At 38.3% G+C, this 17,703-nt stretch overlaps 1 protein-coding gene and 1 long non-coding RNA gene across 2 annotated transcripts in view; both read right to left on the bottom strand.

The window, feature by feature from the left end:
• LOC117298063 (serine/threonine-protein kinase PLK1-like) overlaps positions 1-11,205 on the bottom strand; it is a 38,217-nt gene extending 27,012 nt beyond the window's left edge. Inside the window, exons 1-2 of the mRNA XM_033781293.1 lie at positions 10,850-11,205; positions 7,786-8,064 (exon numbers count right to left, since the gene is read on the bottom strand). Coding sequence (XP_033637184.1) covers positions 7,786-8,037 — 252 coding nt within the window. The 5' untranslated portion in view covers positions 8,038-8,064; positions 10,850-11,205. The remainder of the gene's footprint in view (positions 1-7,785; positions 8,065-10,849) is intronic.
• Positions 11,206-13,441: 2,236 nt separating this feature from the next.
• Positions 13,442-15,330, bottom strand: LOC117297366. The gene is made up of 3 exons (XR_004519871.1): positions 15,171-15,330; positions 14,159-14,215; positions 13,442-13,565 (listed from the first exon to the last, which is right to left on the bottom strand). It is a non-coding gene; the product is annotated as an uncharacterized LOC117297366 (long non-coding RNA).
• Positions 15,331-17,703: the final 2,373 nt, after the last annotated feature.

Here is a 17,703-nt window from a genome sequence, read left to right as displayed (position 1 = left end):
AATTTGGCTTTTTGAACACCAGTTAAGATTTTGAAAGGGGCAAGGGCACCAAGGCATTTTCTCCTTGGTAAAGGACATCCTATGAGGAAATCATAATTTGTCTACTTTTCCAGAGCATTTCAAGGGCACAAAGGCAATGACCAGGGGGCATGGAGGCAATCAACTTTGTTTCCTCCGTGGAGTATCAGGCCTGATAGAGTTCCACACTTTCAATTTAGAACAAATGACACGAATTATAGCAATCTGAAGTAATATTGTGCATAATATTCTCCCGGTTTAATTTGTTTTCCTGAGTTGTTGCGTCCATGGTGATTAGCTGTGTCCTCTATCAAGACCATCCCCCGGTCACAGGGAGCTGATTGGCAGGAAGACAATGATTGCTTTAGTATTCATTTCCTTGTTACTTCCGGATAGCTACCGTGGGATCAACCGTGTTGGGACCAAGGTTGCAAACATGGACAATGTCTGCCTGAATATGGAGCGGGGACTGTCGCAATGAAATCACCTCTTGGGTTGTGTACAAGTGAGAGGTTTTGAGAAAAGGTTTTGACTAAGAAGAGGTTTTTGTCTCTAGAGTTAGGGTCACGGAGGAGGAATCCGGGGGATGAAGAAGCAGTTTTGATAGTTTATAGAATTTGATAGTTTATAGAATTTGATAGTTTATCAAATTTGATAGTTAAAAGAATATGATATTTACTGAAATGATATTTAGTTTGTATAATTTGATTTATAGATTACATTGATGATAAGTTTACACTCATGTCTCTTAAGGTTTTCTTACCACTGATGAAGAAATACAAATAAAGGATCGAGAAATTAGATGCTAATTCATTTCCTTGTTACTTCTGTTTAGCTAGCACATGTATTAGCTACCGTGGGATCAACTGTGTGGGACCAAGGTTGCAAATATTGACAGTGTCTGCCTGAATATGGAGCGAGGATCTGCAATGAACCGATCTCTTGGGTTGTGTACAAGTGAGAGGTTTTGAGAAAAGGTTTTGACTAAGAAGTGTTTTTTGTCTCTAGAGTTAGAGTCACGTAGGAGGATTCTGGGGGGGGGGGGAAGAAGCATTTTTGATAGTTTATAGAATTCGGCAGAATTTTATAGTTTATAGAATTAGATAGTTTTATAGAATTCGATAGTTTATAGAACTTCATACTTTTTAATAAAATTTGATAGTTTAATAGAATTCAAGACTTTTCAAAATAGAATTTAATAGTTTATAGAATTTGATAATTAAAAGAATTTGATAGTTTACTGCTGATAGTTTATATAATTTGATAGTTTATTGAATTCATTGATGATAAGTTTACACTCATGTCTCTTCAGTTTTCTGACCACTGAATGAAGAAACACAAATAAAGGATTGAGACATTAGTTATAACTCAGAACTCTAATATTCAAGAAGTTATTTTTGATTCTAAACAAATATTTTCTGGAATTTAGAACTTTGCTCTAAAATAAAATAAAGTCGCCTTCACCTAGCTGCTTGAAAAAAGTATTTATTTCAAATACATCAGGAAAGAAAACGTCAAAAGGACTTGAGATGCTTATTTATCTTCCCCATTGCAGTACTTTATTCAAGAGGTGTTTGCATTTGAGAGCAAAACGAACCAATACTGAGCTAATACAGGATCGTGTGCGTTTAGAGTAGGGTGAAGAGTTCATAGTATTTGGAAGAGCTAGACTTTATACTGGAGTTTGGCATAATACCATTGCACAGCTGTGATAGGGTTTGCATCTGACGTCTTAAAAGTCAAGCTGTGTACATGTACCTGTAAACTATGTTTATAATGAATGTTTACGAGTGCAATGGTGTGATTTTATGGTTCTGGAGTGATGAAATAATTGTTTGGTTTATTTAAATAAACAATCAAGTATAAGTTCTAGTCATTTAATTTGTGTGCATTTGTTGTGTTGTCATTTAGCCTTTTTATGAGAAAAATTTGCAATGCACCATTTTGGTTGGTAAGCAGTTTGCAACACCTTATTCAAATTTTTCTTCTTCAAAATTTTTAAACTAAAAAGAAATGTTTTAAGTATAAAATCTTTGCATACTGCTGAACACTTAGGATTTGATTTGCCTTCTAAGCTTGGCTGGTCAAGCGGTAGAATGACAAAGATTGTGTGTTCAAACCCTTTTGAAGTATCTCGGCTGTGTTTTTGTTTTTGTGGCATATTTACTTTCTTGTCAACGCTATGTGTATTTATTTGTTTATTATTAGTTAATGTCTATTGTTAAAGCCTTTTGTCTTATATTGCAACATTTCCCTCTAGAGCCCGGTTCATACTTCCTGCAAATGTGAATGCAACACGTATTTGACGAACTAATTCACAACAAATAATGCGCATCAGTTGATGTGCTCAACTCAATCGAAAATAATCAATGCAAAAACAGTCCTGTATGGTCAAAATTCACTTTGCATAATTGCAAGAAGTACATAAAACCAGAATTTACTCAGTTTTCATTCAGAATACAACATACATTTTGCACATTGAGTGCAACTTAAATCTAATAATTTTCTATGACATGGGGTGTTTGAACTGTTTAGGGTGCAATATTAAATCATGGTATACGCAAATATAACATGCAAATTCTTTGTTTAAAGGGAGTGGACACTATTGGTAATTACTCAAAATAATTATTAGCATCAACCTCACTTGGTAACGAGTAATGGGGAGAGGTTGATAGTATAAAACATTGTGAGAAACGGCTCCCTCTGAAGTGAGAAAGAAGTAATTTTCCATGAATTTGATTTCAAGACTTCAGATTTAGAATTTGAGGTCTCGAAATCAAGCATCTGAAAGCACACAACTTTGTGTGACAAGGGTGTTTTTTTCTTTCATTATTATCTCGCAACTTCGCCGACCGATTGAGCTCAAATTTTCACAGGTTAGATTTTGTATGCATATGTTGCGATACACCAACTGTGAAGGCTAGTCTTTGACAATTACCAACAGTGTCTAGTGTCTTTAAATTTCTTCTACTCTCAGGACTGATCAAATTGCCTCCATGCCCAAAGTCATTGCATTGGTGCCCCTTCAAATGTTTCATGAGTAGCTAAATTTCCCTCTATTAAAAGGGAAGGTATACGTTTCGTAATCACTCCTAAAATTCATTGCAATCAATACTAAACATGTACTTGATTAGAAAGACGACAGTTTTCGATAGTGTAAAGAATTTTGAGTATCATTTCACTTCGAAGTAACGTGGTTATGAACAAAATGTATTTTATTCCCAAAAAATTTGAATTTGAGAAACTTTACAGTCAGAAATATTCACAGATTGTGTATAATTCCAATTACGAACTATTCTTCCTGCATTGACTATAAAACCGCTTTGGATTTTCAGCCATGTCTAAAAACGCTACCACCTTTTGAAATGAAATTTCAAAGAGTTTTCTTGTTGTACATAATGCCATGGGGCCTTTACGATTAAAACAATTTTCACAAAACCAAAGCTTCGCATTTATTAGTGCAAAAGTGCATTATGGAATGGATCCAGATGACCTTTTTACCAACTCTAAGTAACAGTGTAGCTTACATTAGAATGACCTCTCTGATCATACACGACCTCTCTGACCTAAGTTTCACCTGAAGTGTCAACAATAATTCTTAAAAGATTTCTAAGAGTCTTTTCAGAACTTGTAAGTTTGCAGTAAAGCACAGTGGATAAATTAAGATGTGCCTGACTGAACACATTCTGACTGTGTGTTTTTAATGCATTGATTCTGCACACACGCCTTTTAGTTTCTAATTTTCAACAAAAACTTTAAATGAATTTCAACAAATCTTTTCAAAACTTGCTATAATTTTTACAGTAAAGCACAGTGGATAGATTTAGAATTGCCTCGGGACTTATATTCTAAGTCTGTGATTTTAATACATGTACATTGTTGTTATTCTATACTTGGCTTTTTAAGTTTTTAAGTGCCTGAAATGGACACCGCGCCCAGTCAATGTGACTTACATTATCTTCAAGCATGGGACCATTGTTCTGAAGATCTAAAGGCAGTGGACACCATTGGTAATTACTCAAAATAATTGTCAGCATAAAACCTAACTTGGTAACAAGTAATGGAGAGCTGTTGATAGAATAAAACATTGTGAGAAACGGCTCCCTCTGAAGTAACGTAGTTTTCCAGAAAGAAGTAATTGTCCATGAATTTGATTTTGAGACCTCAGATTTAGAGTTTGAGGTCTCTAAATCAAGCATCTGAAAGCACACAACCACACAACTTTGTGTGACAAGGGTGTTTTTTCTTTCATTATTATCTCTCAACTTCGACGACCAACTGAGCTAAAATTTTCACAGGTCTGTTAATTTATGCCTCATGTTGAGATACACCAAACAAGAAGACTGGTCTTTGACAATTACCAAAAGTGTACAGTCTCTTTAAGATTAATTACCAAACCTACGGTGTACATCTTTAAAGATGCAATGGAGCAACAAACTCACTGACAATAATTCTATTTTTACAAGTTTTATCTGGAAAAAAAATCCATGTTGACAGACATGGAGCACATCCAAGCCTGGATGAACAGACTCACTCAATACTAACGCACTGGATCGAGTTTCCAATGCCATTCTTCTCATCACAAAGGGACAGGAAATGCTGATCATAGGTCATTATTGAGCTTCAGATCAGTGGAAGAAAGTACTCATAACCTGTTCACTGACGGTGATTCATAAACACTGATCCCGAAAGGGGGGGCCATGTTTTTAGGGGGATACAAGGCTTGTTTGTGTTCAATACCGTAAGAAAATGGCTCCGCTTTGGAAACGAAATAATAAAACTGGGTTCTCATAGTTGCACTTTATCACACTCCTACAAGGTGCATATCAAAGCGCTCAGTATTTTTTCCTGTAGGTATGCGGAGCTTCATTTTTAAGTGTGAGACCTACATGTTTTACTTGTATACCACCAAGTAATCTAAATGGTTTTTAAGGTGCTGATCAAACCGGGGGCCAATTTCATAGAGCTGCTTTAAAGCAAAAAATTTGCTTTAGCGTGAAAATAGCTTGCTTATTTTACACATGTTACTTTGCCCAAAATGTCATGCCATATGTTGATTGTGACTGGTATTTAGCTGTTGTTTACTTAGCATTAAAATTGCTCAAGCAGAAACATCCTTGCTTAGTAAAATTTACCGGCCAAGACTCAACTAAAATTTTATGCTAAGTAAACAACAGCTTACTTAGCATAAAATTTTAGTTGAGTCTTGGCCGGTAAATTTGACTAAGCAAGGATGTTTCTGCTTGTGCAATTTTTTTTTGCTTAAGCAGCTCTATGAAATTGGGCCCAGGAACACTGGGGCAAACCCCTTCTCTTTAAAATAAGTGCACTGGGTTACTTTACGTGCATTACACAACACGCGGAACCTCCGGCGTTAAGTCCCATCTGAAGGACACAGCGATCGAAGTGTCCTACTTAAGGACAATTGTGTCCCGACTGGGACTCAAACCCGCACTCAGAAACACCGGAGCTTTAGTCCAAAAAAGAGCATCATTTCCCAACAAAAATTTAAGAGGTTTCCAAAAACGCAAAATCTCCCACGTAAAGTTAGCAGGACTTTTGTATTATGTAGTCAATGACCCTGGGAATGGCTTCCAGTTGACTGCAGACATTTATTGGTTTGACATTAAAAAAACAAAATACAACGCGAGGTGTTCATACTCATTGGACAAACACCTAAAACGTTCGAGCTGAACAACGGTTGTGTATCATAGTGGAAGGGGGATTTTTACCTTGAAAGACATACAGTGTATTATACACGGATTGGACAGCTTTCATACTCTACCCATTTTCACTTTCACTTTCTTAAAGTATTAGAGGATTTAAAATTTGCTAACACCACAAACAAAATATTGTATAAACCTATGATGTTTCCTTTTCAACTTCTTGATCTAGAAGACTGGAATGACTTTTCCCCAAAACCAAATGTTTCTCTCTATTCTTCCTTAATTTAAACGAGAAAATGTACACATACGATTTGAAACTTTGCTTGGTGACTGAAGACTACAATCCAAAATGATGTTTATGGTTTATTAATTTAAAAAATGTCATAATTTTATAGCAGAATCCTGCTGAAAACATAGCTAGGCCTGACAAACCAAAAACACAAAAAATAAAAAGCAAAACAAAACACACAAAAACTGGAACAACACAAATGGACTGAGAATACAATCAATAGCCAGAGTTAGAGAACACAAATTGAGCTAGATGCAAATGACCTCATAAGAGTAGGACACCCTCATCTTAAAGGAACACGTTGACTTGGATTGGACGAGTTGGTCTATAAAAAGCGTTTGTACATTTTTTTTATAAAATGCATATTGTTAGAAAGATGTTTTAAAAGTAGAATACAATGATCCACATAAGTTTGCCTCGAAATTGCGAGGTTTGCCTTTTACTGTGCGAACCAACACGGTCGGCCATATATGGGAGTCAAATAAATGGCCGACCGTGTTAGTGGACGAGGTAAAAGGAAAACCGTGCAATTTCGAGGCATTTTTGTGTGGATCATTGTATTCTACTTTTACAACATCTTTTTACCCATGTGCATTTCATAACAAACGGTTACACACGCTTTCCAAAGACCAACTCGACCGATCCAAGGCAACGTGTCCCTTTAAAGATAAAAAGAAGGTGGCTCATTTGGCCCATCTTACGCCGTGCGTACACAGACGTGTGAATTGTATTTGCCATTGTTGCATCATCGTTTTACCTCTAAAATGGCCGCGTGATGACATCAATGCATTATAAAGGTCAATACTAAAAACAGGTGAGTAAGGTAGAGAAGAGGGGACAGACCTTCGTTTTTGAGGAGCGCGATCGCTTGCGCTCCTGGGGCTGTCTTCAGGTGCGCGATCGACAGCGCTCCTCCTTGATCATTACGATGTATTTTATTTATAACACAAAAGCAGATTTCACACCAGTCGTTGTTACTTTGCGTGCGACAATAAATAAAAGAAACATTGAACGCTAGAGGTCGCTTTGGAACGATGCACTAGCATGATATTAAACGCCCTCTATTGGTAAAATCTACGCGTACCAGCAATAAACGCATTGAGACAGGACTGGACGTGTCACGTGGGAGTTTTCGCGCATTTTCTGGCAGCGCAAATGCGAGGGCGAAGCGCATACCGTCGGCGTACGTAGCTCAATCAACATCTGTTGTGCAATCTCGAGATTGAGCAGCGCAATTAACAGATTGCTAGCTTTACGAACTCGCAGCCGGGTACATTACTACACGTACGTAAACACACACGCTACTGTATAAGTCGCCCGTGCAATACTAAAAGTATTACGTACTAGATCAACCATGGATCAATGACGTATTTTCTCATAAGCAAATGTGTATTTTCTAATGCTTTATATAAAAAGTGAAAACATTTAAGAAAAAAGGAAACATTAAACATAACACCTTAAAATCGTGTGGTATTTTGTCACACGGGAGTGGGATCGGGGTTGTTTTATTTGATTTTATCTGTAAATTTTATTTGTGTACGTCCGAGTCCGATCCGACCTGACCATTTTAGTAATCATAAACTGAGTATGCTATCAAACAAATTGAGCTCCTGGACAATCTAAGAAGAGTGATTTTTTAGGAGCTCAAATTGAGCTCCTGAGTATTCTCAGGAGAGCGATTACAAGAGCTTTTCTATAAAGGAAGGTCTGAGGGGAGGGGCTGTTTGGAACCCAATCGTCTTGCATTAAAATGAAATTCTCTGATATTCTGTAGGAGTATGACATGATTTTTTGTTTCGTTCTTGAACTCACCTTTCCCAACAGACGCCCTCGGTGGTAAGACTTCCCCGTGTTTGGATCTTTGATCACCGCTGGTAACTCAAGATGGAAATGATGCTTGCTGGACTCCGCCGATGTTGGGGAGCCGTTGTGTTTACCCTTTCCATTGGACGGGCTTTCCTTTCTTCCCCCGCCCCCCTCCCTGGCCGGGGGAGGGGGTACTGGGGGCAAGGCAGGAGCCTGGGGGGTCTGCGGGGATGCATTTTCTGGAACAACTGGTAGCATTTACAAACCACCAATGAGGTACTGACACTGTAAAAGATATTTTTAAAAACAGAACTACGCATCAAAAAAACATTACTTTTCCATCAACAAACAGTTTCCTAAAATAACAATTTGTATCGGGATAAAGAATATTAATTATAAATTGGTTTTACACATTTACACAGATGTGTGAATAGCCCTTTTAACTCAGTACTTTCCGGAGTTCTGTGGGAAAAAAACCCCAGCAGGATTACTCGGGTGGGATTCGAACCCGCGGCCCTTGCAGTGTCATACCAACGAGACTAAAACATCATCCTATCCCTGCACAAACATTCGTCTGAATTTTGTTTGTAGGCGTTTCGCCATTAAAACTGGTGCAAGGAAATCATACAAATTTTAGTGTCATCATAGGCTTGCCAAAGGTTGGTCTCTGTTGATGCCTTAATAGTTCCGGCAAAAAAGAAATGTCCAATATTTATCCTTAATTACAAGGTGAGCATCACTAGCTGAGATTGGACTTCGGTAAAATATTAACATTATTGGAGAAATTGTTTTAATTTTTTTTTTATTTATTTTTTTTAATGTTTTATTTCAAGCATTTTTAATCAACGGTCATCCAAGTCTTGTAGGCCACAAATCCATGAGTAACTCAAGTGGGATTCGAACCCATGACTATCTCATTGTATGAGCAAAAACCACTGCCCAATGCCCAACAAACAAACAAACAAACAAACAAACAAACAAACAAACAAACAAACAAACAAACAAACAAACAAACAAACAAACAAACAGATAAACACCATAACACAAAGACAGACAGACAGACAGACAGACAGACAAACAAACAAACAAACAAACAAACCCAAGGGATTATAGGAAAGCACTGAGTAGGCTGATTCAGTACACTTCAGTGAGTATCACACATTACTCTATATTAAGGTTTTTAAAATTAAAATGATTCCCACTCCCAAGCAAAATTACATTTTCAAGAAGTACAAAAGGTACTGTAAAATTGATCACTCTTTTAATATCACCACATCTTGTCAAACATTATTTGTAATGTCCTTTAGGCCTATTCACGCCCATAATGTATGAATGTTTTCAGTCAGTTTTGTCTGTGACTGTGATGTGTCTTTAATTGATTGATTTTCTGGTGAGTCAGGGGGCCACACTGCAGCACAATGAGCAGGTGTATTTATACAGTAAGTGGGTATTCCTGCACACTCGATGGAATCTTGGACCAGGGGGGATGGGCTTGTTAGGGCAGGGGTGATTAATGTAGGCTACAACATGCGAAAATAAACAGCCTTTCTTTGTGTAGGTGAGGTTAGCCCATCTCCCCCAAACCTTCTATCATTTTGATCTACTTAAATTTGTCTTTTAAAGTCAAATTGGATCATTATTGGACTGGGTGCATTTTAAATGGTTTCAAATGGGTGTGGGTTTTGAGGCATTGCATGGTGAGGTATCAATGGTTTTTTTTGTGGTTACACCATGCGTGTAGCTTTGCTTTGTAGATTTTGTAATTTGAAAACTTGTTCTTGCTATTTTATACTGCGCAAACACATTTGCTTAAATCTACCTTCCTGGGAGGTAGGCCTATGCAACGTCTGTGACGCAATAAAATTTGATTCGAACGCGAAATATTCACAGGCAGTATGTATGAACTAAGCTTAAAACCAAAGTTTCGGTTCACCCAGTGTAAAACTTGAGGCCTGCTGGTGGGTGATGTTCAGTTACACATTTCTGAAATTCTGAGATAGTCCACGCTACAAATATGCCTTTTAGTTTTAATTCTTTATACACTTTCCTATACCTCATAGACCGAGAGTCAAGTTCTTACTGCATCATCACGTGCCAGGCCAGGTGCTATTTTTGCTATTTACGCGAGTAATCACGCACATGGTGTGTCACGACAAGTAGAATAGCGCCCGGGCAGCCCGGGCGCTATTCTACTTGTCATGTGATCTACTGGTCATACGATCGTGAGTACTGTTTTGTAAACACGCACAAAAAGCGCTCTCTTTACCGACATCCAAAACCTGAACAAACTTATCATGTGCATTTTATTTCACAGTCGTAATTTTCCCTTGCTCAAAACTCATGTTCCGGTAACTGAATATGAATGAAGAAGGCCTATTATTTTAGTAAAACAAATATAACGATGGTTTATTTTGGGTGACTAGTCAATATTTGCTCCCCTCGGTATTGGAAGTTGACAAACTAGTTCCTCCCTCGGCTTTGCCTCGTGAACTTCCACTAGTTTTTCAACTTCAAATACCTCGGGAGCTAATATCGACAAGTCACCCTCCCCCAAACCGTGTTATTGTTATATTCCTTTAATATAATAGGAAAAGTTTCCGTATGGCGCCACCACTTTTTCATTCGATATGAAATAATATAGTATCTAATTTACCTCAATGAGATATCCTTTTTTGTAAAAATTAGTGAAAAAGTGGTGGCGCCATACGGAATGTTATCCATATAATATTACACTCAAAATATCAAATACAGTGAGGATTAATATTAATTTTGGAAAACTTCCATCCTGCCAACATGGCAACACCTTTTCACTCATGTTTACAAAAAGATATATTTCATTTGATTTGAGGAAATAAGATACTATTTTATTGAATGAATGAATAAGTATGAATGTATGCCCAAAAAATACTTTTATGATGTAGTTACTGAATAGACCATCGGCATAGACACTCACTCAGAACATGGAGGCCATGCTCAGAACATTTATTCCTCCATGCTCAGAAGTAATGTGTGTATTTTATTTTTAACCAAATATTAAATTAAAAAATAGAGAAAGACTTTTTAAACTTACCAATTAGATGAGCCTACTTTGACTGCTCTGTGAACTTTGATGAAATCCACAGTGTATAAATTTCCAGCGAAAAAAAACAACAAGAAGAGTGTATGTTCACATGGAGGAGAAATCAGGTGTCTGCGAATGATGCAAATTTCTGTTTTGTCTTGAAATTGAAACTTACAAGTTGAGTTCGTCTTCTCACCCACTCCGCAGCAGTATCATGCCGTCCACACTACTACGAGTCAATCACAACATAACGTTTACAGAGTTACACACACGAGTTTACAACAACGTCTATTCCACAAATTCGTAACATTGTTTCGGATTCTACGAATTAAACCCGGCCACAATATTGTTCTTATATACAACTCTATGATGTACACATAGGCCGACATTCAACCTCGTCCCCATGGTTTACTTTATTTCAAACCATGTTTACAATAAGGCGCTGGGGACGAGCGAAGGGTTACCAGTACTGTCGGATTTATTTATTTTGTGTGTTAAACTTACTTATTGAGGGCGCCCTTTGCAAAGATCCTGATTCTTTTTATATTTTTTAGTTTTCGGCTAACCCATGTAGCCGATGTAGCCGCAAATCGGTACACCCTTTGGACTGAAACATTTTACAACCATCCCCTATACTTAAGTACACGTCCATCATCCCCTATACTTAAGTACACGTCCATTATGGACGTGTAATTAAGTATCGGGGATGGTTGTAAAATGTTTGCTTCACCATTACTGTCGGATTTATTTATTTTGTGTGTTAAACTTACTTATTGAGGGCGCCCTTTGCAAAGATGCTGAATCTATTCATATTTTTTAGTTTTCGGCTAAAACCCGTGTAACCCGTGTAGCCGCTGGTGCCGCAAACCGGTACACCCTTTGGACTTAACATTTTACAACCATCCCCTATACTTAAGTACACGTCCATATTTCACAGCATGCTTCAACACAGCCTCGTTCACAGACAGGCGCAGCTGGAACTGCAAAATGGCTTATTGTGCACGTACTCGGTATCTGTGGTAAGGCCGAATTTACAAAGGCCGAATACAATAATCGATTAAGTATGACGCGTTAAACTTATCCAATGTGGCTAACACGCGAGGAGACCCAAAATAATACAACACGGACTCCATTGTTTAGGTTTCTTAATACATTTCTTTTTCAAAATAACTTTATTGTCTTTCTAATGCTACTATCAAATAAAAACCTTTTAATCAAAGTAACAAACAACCCTTTAAAGACACTACACACTTTTGGTAAGTTACAAACACCTGTCTTCACCCTGTGTGTATCTCAACATTATGCATTTACACCCCCCCCCCCTATTGGACAGTTTTTTATTTCAAATAAATCATTGAATGTCACACATTGCGCAACTTCATATGAACAGATTTGCTGGAGAATACATCAATAATGAATGACATTAAGGCCAAGAAAATAATGCTGTCGAGAACATGAGTGAGTAACATGAATTGTTTCAATCGAAACAACATATTTTACATGGTTTGACTGCAAAAATAACTTCCACGGTGCAAAGATTTGACTTTGAAACATGAGTTCCGACCTGCAACTTCCAACCATGCCGGGTCGTGAGTCGATTCAGAAATAATGCATGCCCAATCAGCTCGTGTGAGTTCCGACCTGCGTTCTTTATATAATCTATACACGACATGTAATTGACATTTTACATAATGTACGATCAATGCTATGTCAACACGACGCAGGTTTCTACCTGCACTTAACTTTCTTTTCCACATTAAAACAAAATGATGACAATATTATATGAAAATAACAGAAGAGATGGTTTAATCAAGTAATAGTTTTTACCATAGCAGTAATCAACTTGGATGTGGAGGGTGTCTCAAGCTTGTTAAGTAGTGGCCCCCTTGTTACAATTATAACAAAGATTGGAAAATAAGAGCAGAATAAACAACTCACAAACAAAAACGAGGGGTCTTGTGTCATAAGAAAAACCCCATAACAAAACACAAATATCATAATACTGATATAGATTAATGAAATAACCCCATGAGAAAAATATATGTTATTCAAGAAATCTTTTTGTAAACAGTTTTTTTAATAATTATTTTCGTCTAAAGTGTGATGGACTAGAGATGGGGTGTCAACAGAGCTCCATAGCTTGGGCCTCGCATATTTCACACTTATTTTATAAGAGTATAAGATTGATAAAATTCATGACACTGCCTTGTGAAGTGATGATGAATTTTTTTATTTTGTTTTTAAACATAGAACTGATGGAATTGGGCGAGGTTTTTTAAAAAGTTGATGCATGAGAGAGCAAAGCTGGAGAGAATAAATTTCATTAACTTTTAAAACAAGGCAATTATAAAAAGGGGATTATAAGTAACTTATTGGGTTAAAACTCATGTACACTACATAACAAGAGTGGACCTGATAACAAAAGTCCACATAATGTAGGGGATTGAAACACTGTGTGAACTTGCACACATTCACACAGTGTTATTTGAAAGTGTTGAAGAATATGATGCCCCAACCCACCCACCCCAGTTATGCCAGTGTTTACGCCACATCTTCTCTGACAAGTCTCAATCGTGAGGGGCCCAAAATGTCTTACCAGTAGAGACTTGATTTCTGCACGAGTGGAATGATGTCTTGATTCTGCATGTCTGCAGTGAAGCATTCCAGACAGAATAGCGACTGGAGAATGGCGTTCATGTAACACGTATTACCAAGATTTGAGAATCTGGCGGAAAAAGTGCACAAATCAGACAAATCGTCACCAACATTACAAACGGACACACACAAATACAAGTAAAAAGTAGCAATCCGGGAAAACAACAATGAACATTTTTAAAATCAAGCTCTGTAAAAAAAGTTATGGGTATTTTCAACTAGCTTTCTAACAATGGTTTCTTGATGCTTTGAACTTTATACATGCGTCGAAGATTGCAAAAAGGCATTTTCCGTTTTCACAAACTGACACCAGATAATACAACAAATAAGCAAAAAATAAAAAGCACATTGCACATTGAGACATTTGATATAAAAACTAATTAATGTTATAATTGTTATAGATGGTAATGTTACATTGGTGCTAAAGAATATTAATGCAGTACCCGTATTGGCAGTTCGAATCCTATGTTAACATCTATTATTATCGTTGTGGTACCCGCTGCCAAAACATAGGATTCAAACTGCCTCTAGCTACTGGCAGTCACGGTAGTCTTATTATGAGTAGTGTTGGTTCGGAAAAGAACTATTGGTTAAAGACTCATGTTTCTATTAATATACGCTGATCATCTACAGGAGAAAAATCATAAGAAAGACTGTACTTACTGTTTGTCTAGACGCTACTGCTCGTCGAAAGTACTTCAGTAGGGTTCTCTACGCAACCTAAAATAAACGACAAAATATCGGACAAATTTACATCAGCTGTGTAGTTGCACGTTTTGTGTGCATTTGATCACTAGGCATAGTTAATTTTTTACAGTATTACATTTGAGAACCACCAGTTCCTTAAAAGCTCAGATATGCCTAGTTCATTTTGATGGGTCATAATAAATAATTTGCAGAAAATAATTAACTATTTGTCTTTTTAACGACAAATAAAGCATCAAAGTCTTTTGGGAAAAGAAATTACACACAAATTTCACAAGTACCTACATGTGAGGTGAAACTAAACATGGATTGGAAATCACTAACAAGGCAATTATTTTTTTAGAAACCTCTTTCATCAGTGAAAAGGGTACAAAAGAATTTAGGCATTGCATGGTGAGGTATCAATATATATTTGGTTTGCGGTAACACCATGTGTGTTTCTACTTGCCAGGTAGAGTTTGTTCTTAGAGAACTGTCTTTCTTTATTCTACTACCACAAAGAGTAGATTATCAGATTTTTGAGAGACTTGTTCTGAAAAGAACTGTCCTGCTTTGTAACTATACCCGGGCGGAAGGTATAGAAAATTGGCTGGGACAACTACTTTAGCTTTATAGGATCATAATTAACTGCACTACCGCGGAGTCAATCTCTTGACGATGACTATAGCAAGCTAGTCAAAACGTTGAGACCAATTCAAGAACTGGATAGTGATTTGGTTCCCTATTGGGCAATCCCTATAGGCTTCTGCTTGCTTTTTGTTGATATGTCTCTAATTATTTTACTAATAATGTAAAAATTACACATTTCTACTTATTGTTGCTGTGTGTTTTGAAGTTTTTAAAGCCTAAGTGAATAAATAAATAAACAAATAAATAAATTACTTGATGGATTGGAATTGGACCAAAATTAAGTACAGTTTCAAGAAAAAGGACAAAGCTTTATGGAAAGATTTCTCCAAACTGTAATAACCTGGTTGTCTCTTTGTCTTTTATCCATATGCTTCAAGTCCTCTGCATTCTTCTCACTCAGCCTCTTCCTTGATTCAACCTCTTCCCTGCAAACAGTCAATCAAAACAAACAAAGCTCGGTAAATAACACCAAACTCACAAATCTCAACTCATGTTAATCCGGCATGGGTAGGCCTATCGTGTTCTTGATACTCCAAGAGTTTATGAAGACGCACCAAAAATTAAATCCATACTCAGTGATACCGCCTCTTGAAATACATAATTCTAAAAACTCCCCCTTTCTGGAGCTCCAGCCCCGGCCCCACGCGTCGACCTGGTATTCTTTAAAAACGTGAGAGCCCATAATTTAATAACAACAAGTATGCTAGTAGTAGTACAATAATTTCGCTGCATTGGCCTGCAACCCCCCCCCCCCTCCTCCCCCTGGGTTAAACAACAGAGGAACTGCAGTTGAAATGACCAGATAGAGAAAGGACCAATAATACTATAATTAATACCAGTATCAGCCGCCAGACTTGAGATTTGCTGAATTGGGCCCGCCAGACACCCCCCCTCCTGGGTTAAACATCTGAGGAACCACCTAAAACCAAGTTGAAATGACCACTGATGACACTATTCCCAATACGCTTGCCCTATACACAGAATTCACTGCTTCCGTAAGCGCTGATTCTTTGCTCACGGTAAGCAGTGCCATGAAATTGGGCCCAGCTGGAGCTGTTTATAACCGGCTTTCTGTGCTAGCCTTTCAAGCGTAGAATGCCCAGAAACGTGCAGTAGGCACGCACAAAAGCCAAAATTCGGCGCTAACCCATGAAATACGCTTGCCGTATACACAGAATTCCCTGCTTCCGCAAGCGCTGATTCTTTGCTCACGGTAAGCAGTGCCATGAAATTGGGCCCTGCTGGAGCTGTTTATAACCGGCTTTCTGACCTAGCCTTTTAAGCGTAGAATGCCTAGAAACGTGCAGTAGGCACGCACAAAAGCCAAAATTCGGCGCTAACCCATGAAATACGCTTGCCGTATACACAGAATTCCCTGCTTCCGCAAGCGCTGATTCTTTGCTCACGGTAAGCAGTGCCATGAAATTGGGCCCTGCTGGAGCTGTTTATAACCGGCTTTCTGTGCTAGCCTTTCAAGCGTAGAATGCCCAGAAACGTGCAGTAGGCACGCACAAAAGCCAAAATTCGGCGCTAACCCATGAAATACGCTTGCCGTATACACAGAATTCCCTGCTTCCGCAAGCGCTGATTCTTTGCTCACGGTAAGCAGTGCCATGAAATTGGGCCCTGCTGGAGCTGTTTATAACCGGCTTTCTGAGCTAGCCTTTTAAGCGTAGAATGCCTAGAAACGTGCAGTAGGCACGCACAAAAGCCAAAATTCGGCGCTAACCCATGAAATACGCTTGCCGTATACACAGAATTCCCTGCTTCCGCAAGCGCTGATTCTTTGCCCACGGTAAGCAGTGCCATGAAATTGGGCCCTGCTGGAGCTGTTTATAACCGGCTTTCTGAGCTAGCCTTTTAAGCGTAGAATGCCTAGAAACGTGCAGTAGGCACGCACAAAAGCCAAAATTCGGCGCTAACCCATGAAATACGCTTGCCGTATACACAGAATTCCCTGCTTCCGCAAGCGCTGATTCTTTGCTCACGGTAAGCAGTGCCATGAAATTGGGCCCTGCTGGAGCTGTTTATAACCGGCTTTCTGAGCTAGCCTTTTAAGCGTAGAATGCCTAGAAACGTGGAGTAGGCACGCGCAAAAGCAAAAATTCGCCGCTAACCCATGAAATACGCTTGCCGTATACACAGAATTCCCTGCTTCCGCAAGCGCTGATTTTTTGCTTACGGTAAGCAGAGCCATGAAATTGGGCCCAGCTGGAGCTGTTTATAACCGGCCGGCTTCCGCGCGTCAGGCCTACGTACGCCAATATACTCATGCCGAACGCGCAATTCATAACTTTTAGTAACAGGGCGTAATCTATTTCTAAGTGTGCGCGAATATCTATTTCTAAGCGCGCTTTTTAACAAAAGGGCATTTATGAATGGGAATAAAAGAGTAGTGACTTGTTCTTAAACGTATGTTGCCGTGCGATATAGGCCCTCGCCTTCTGCTCGGGCCTTTATCACCTGGCAACGACCCTGCTGGTTTTAAACGGCCAATAAAGAACTCGTCGCTTCCCTTTTGTTCCCCTATCAAATGTCCATCAATTGAACAGATAAACAGTTCTTGAACTTGGTTCATGAACTGCTCTAATGAACATGTTGTGAACTGTTTAAGGCATGTTCATGGACTGATCATGAACATTCTTGAAAGTTCATCGAGTCAAATTCCATCTTACCTGATGGGGTAGATTGGTTAGATGCATAGAGCTATATATACATATGTATATACAGCTGATGACAATTAGTTAACAACAGGGTGGACCACGTGAAGGTTGTCATCTCCCACCCCACAAAAGGGATCGTAATACATCTGAGTGTGTAACCATTACAACAATTGCTTCTTTGTAATGTTACCCCCTCTAATTATTATTTAT

The sequence above is a fragment of the Asterias rubens genome, chromosome 12 (assembly GCF_902459465.1).
Source record: "Asterias rubens chromosome 12, eAstRub1.3, whole genome shotgun sequence".
NCBI lineage: Eukaryota > Metazoa > Echinodermata > Asteroidea > Forcipulatida > Asteriidae > Asterias > Asterias rubens.
The sequence above is the reverse complement of the archived record's forward strand: the minus strand, read 5'-3'. Positions and strand labels throughout refer to the sequence as shown.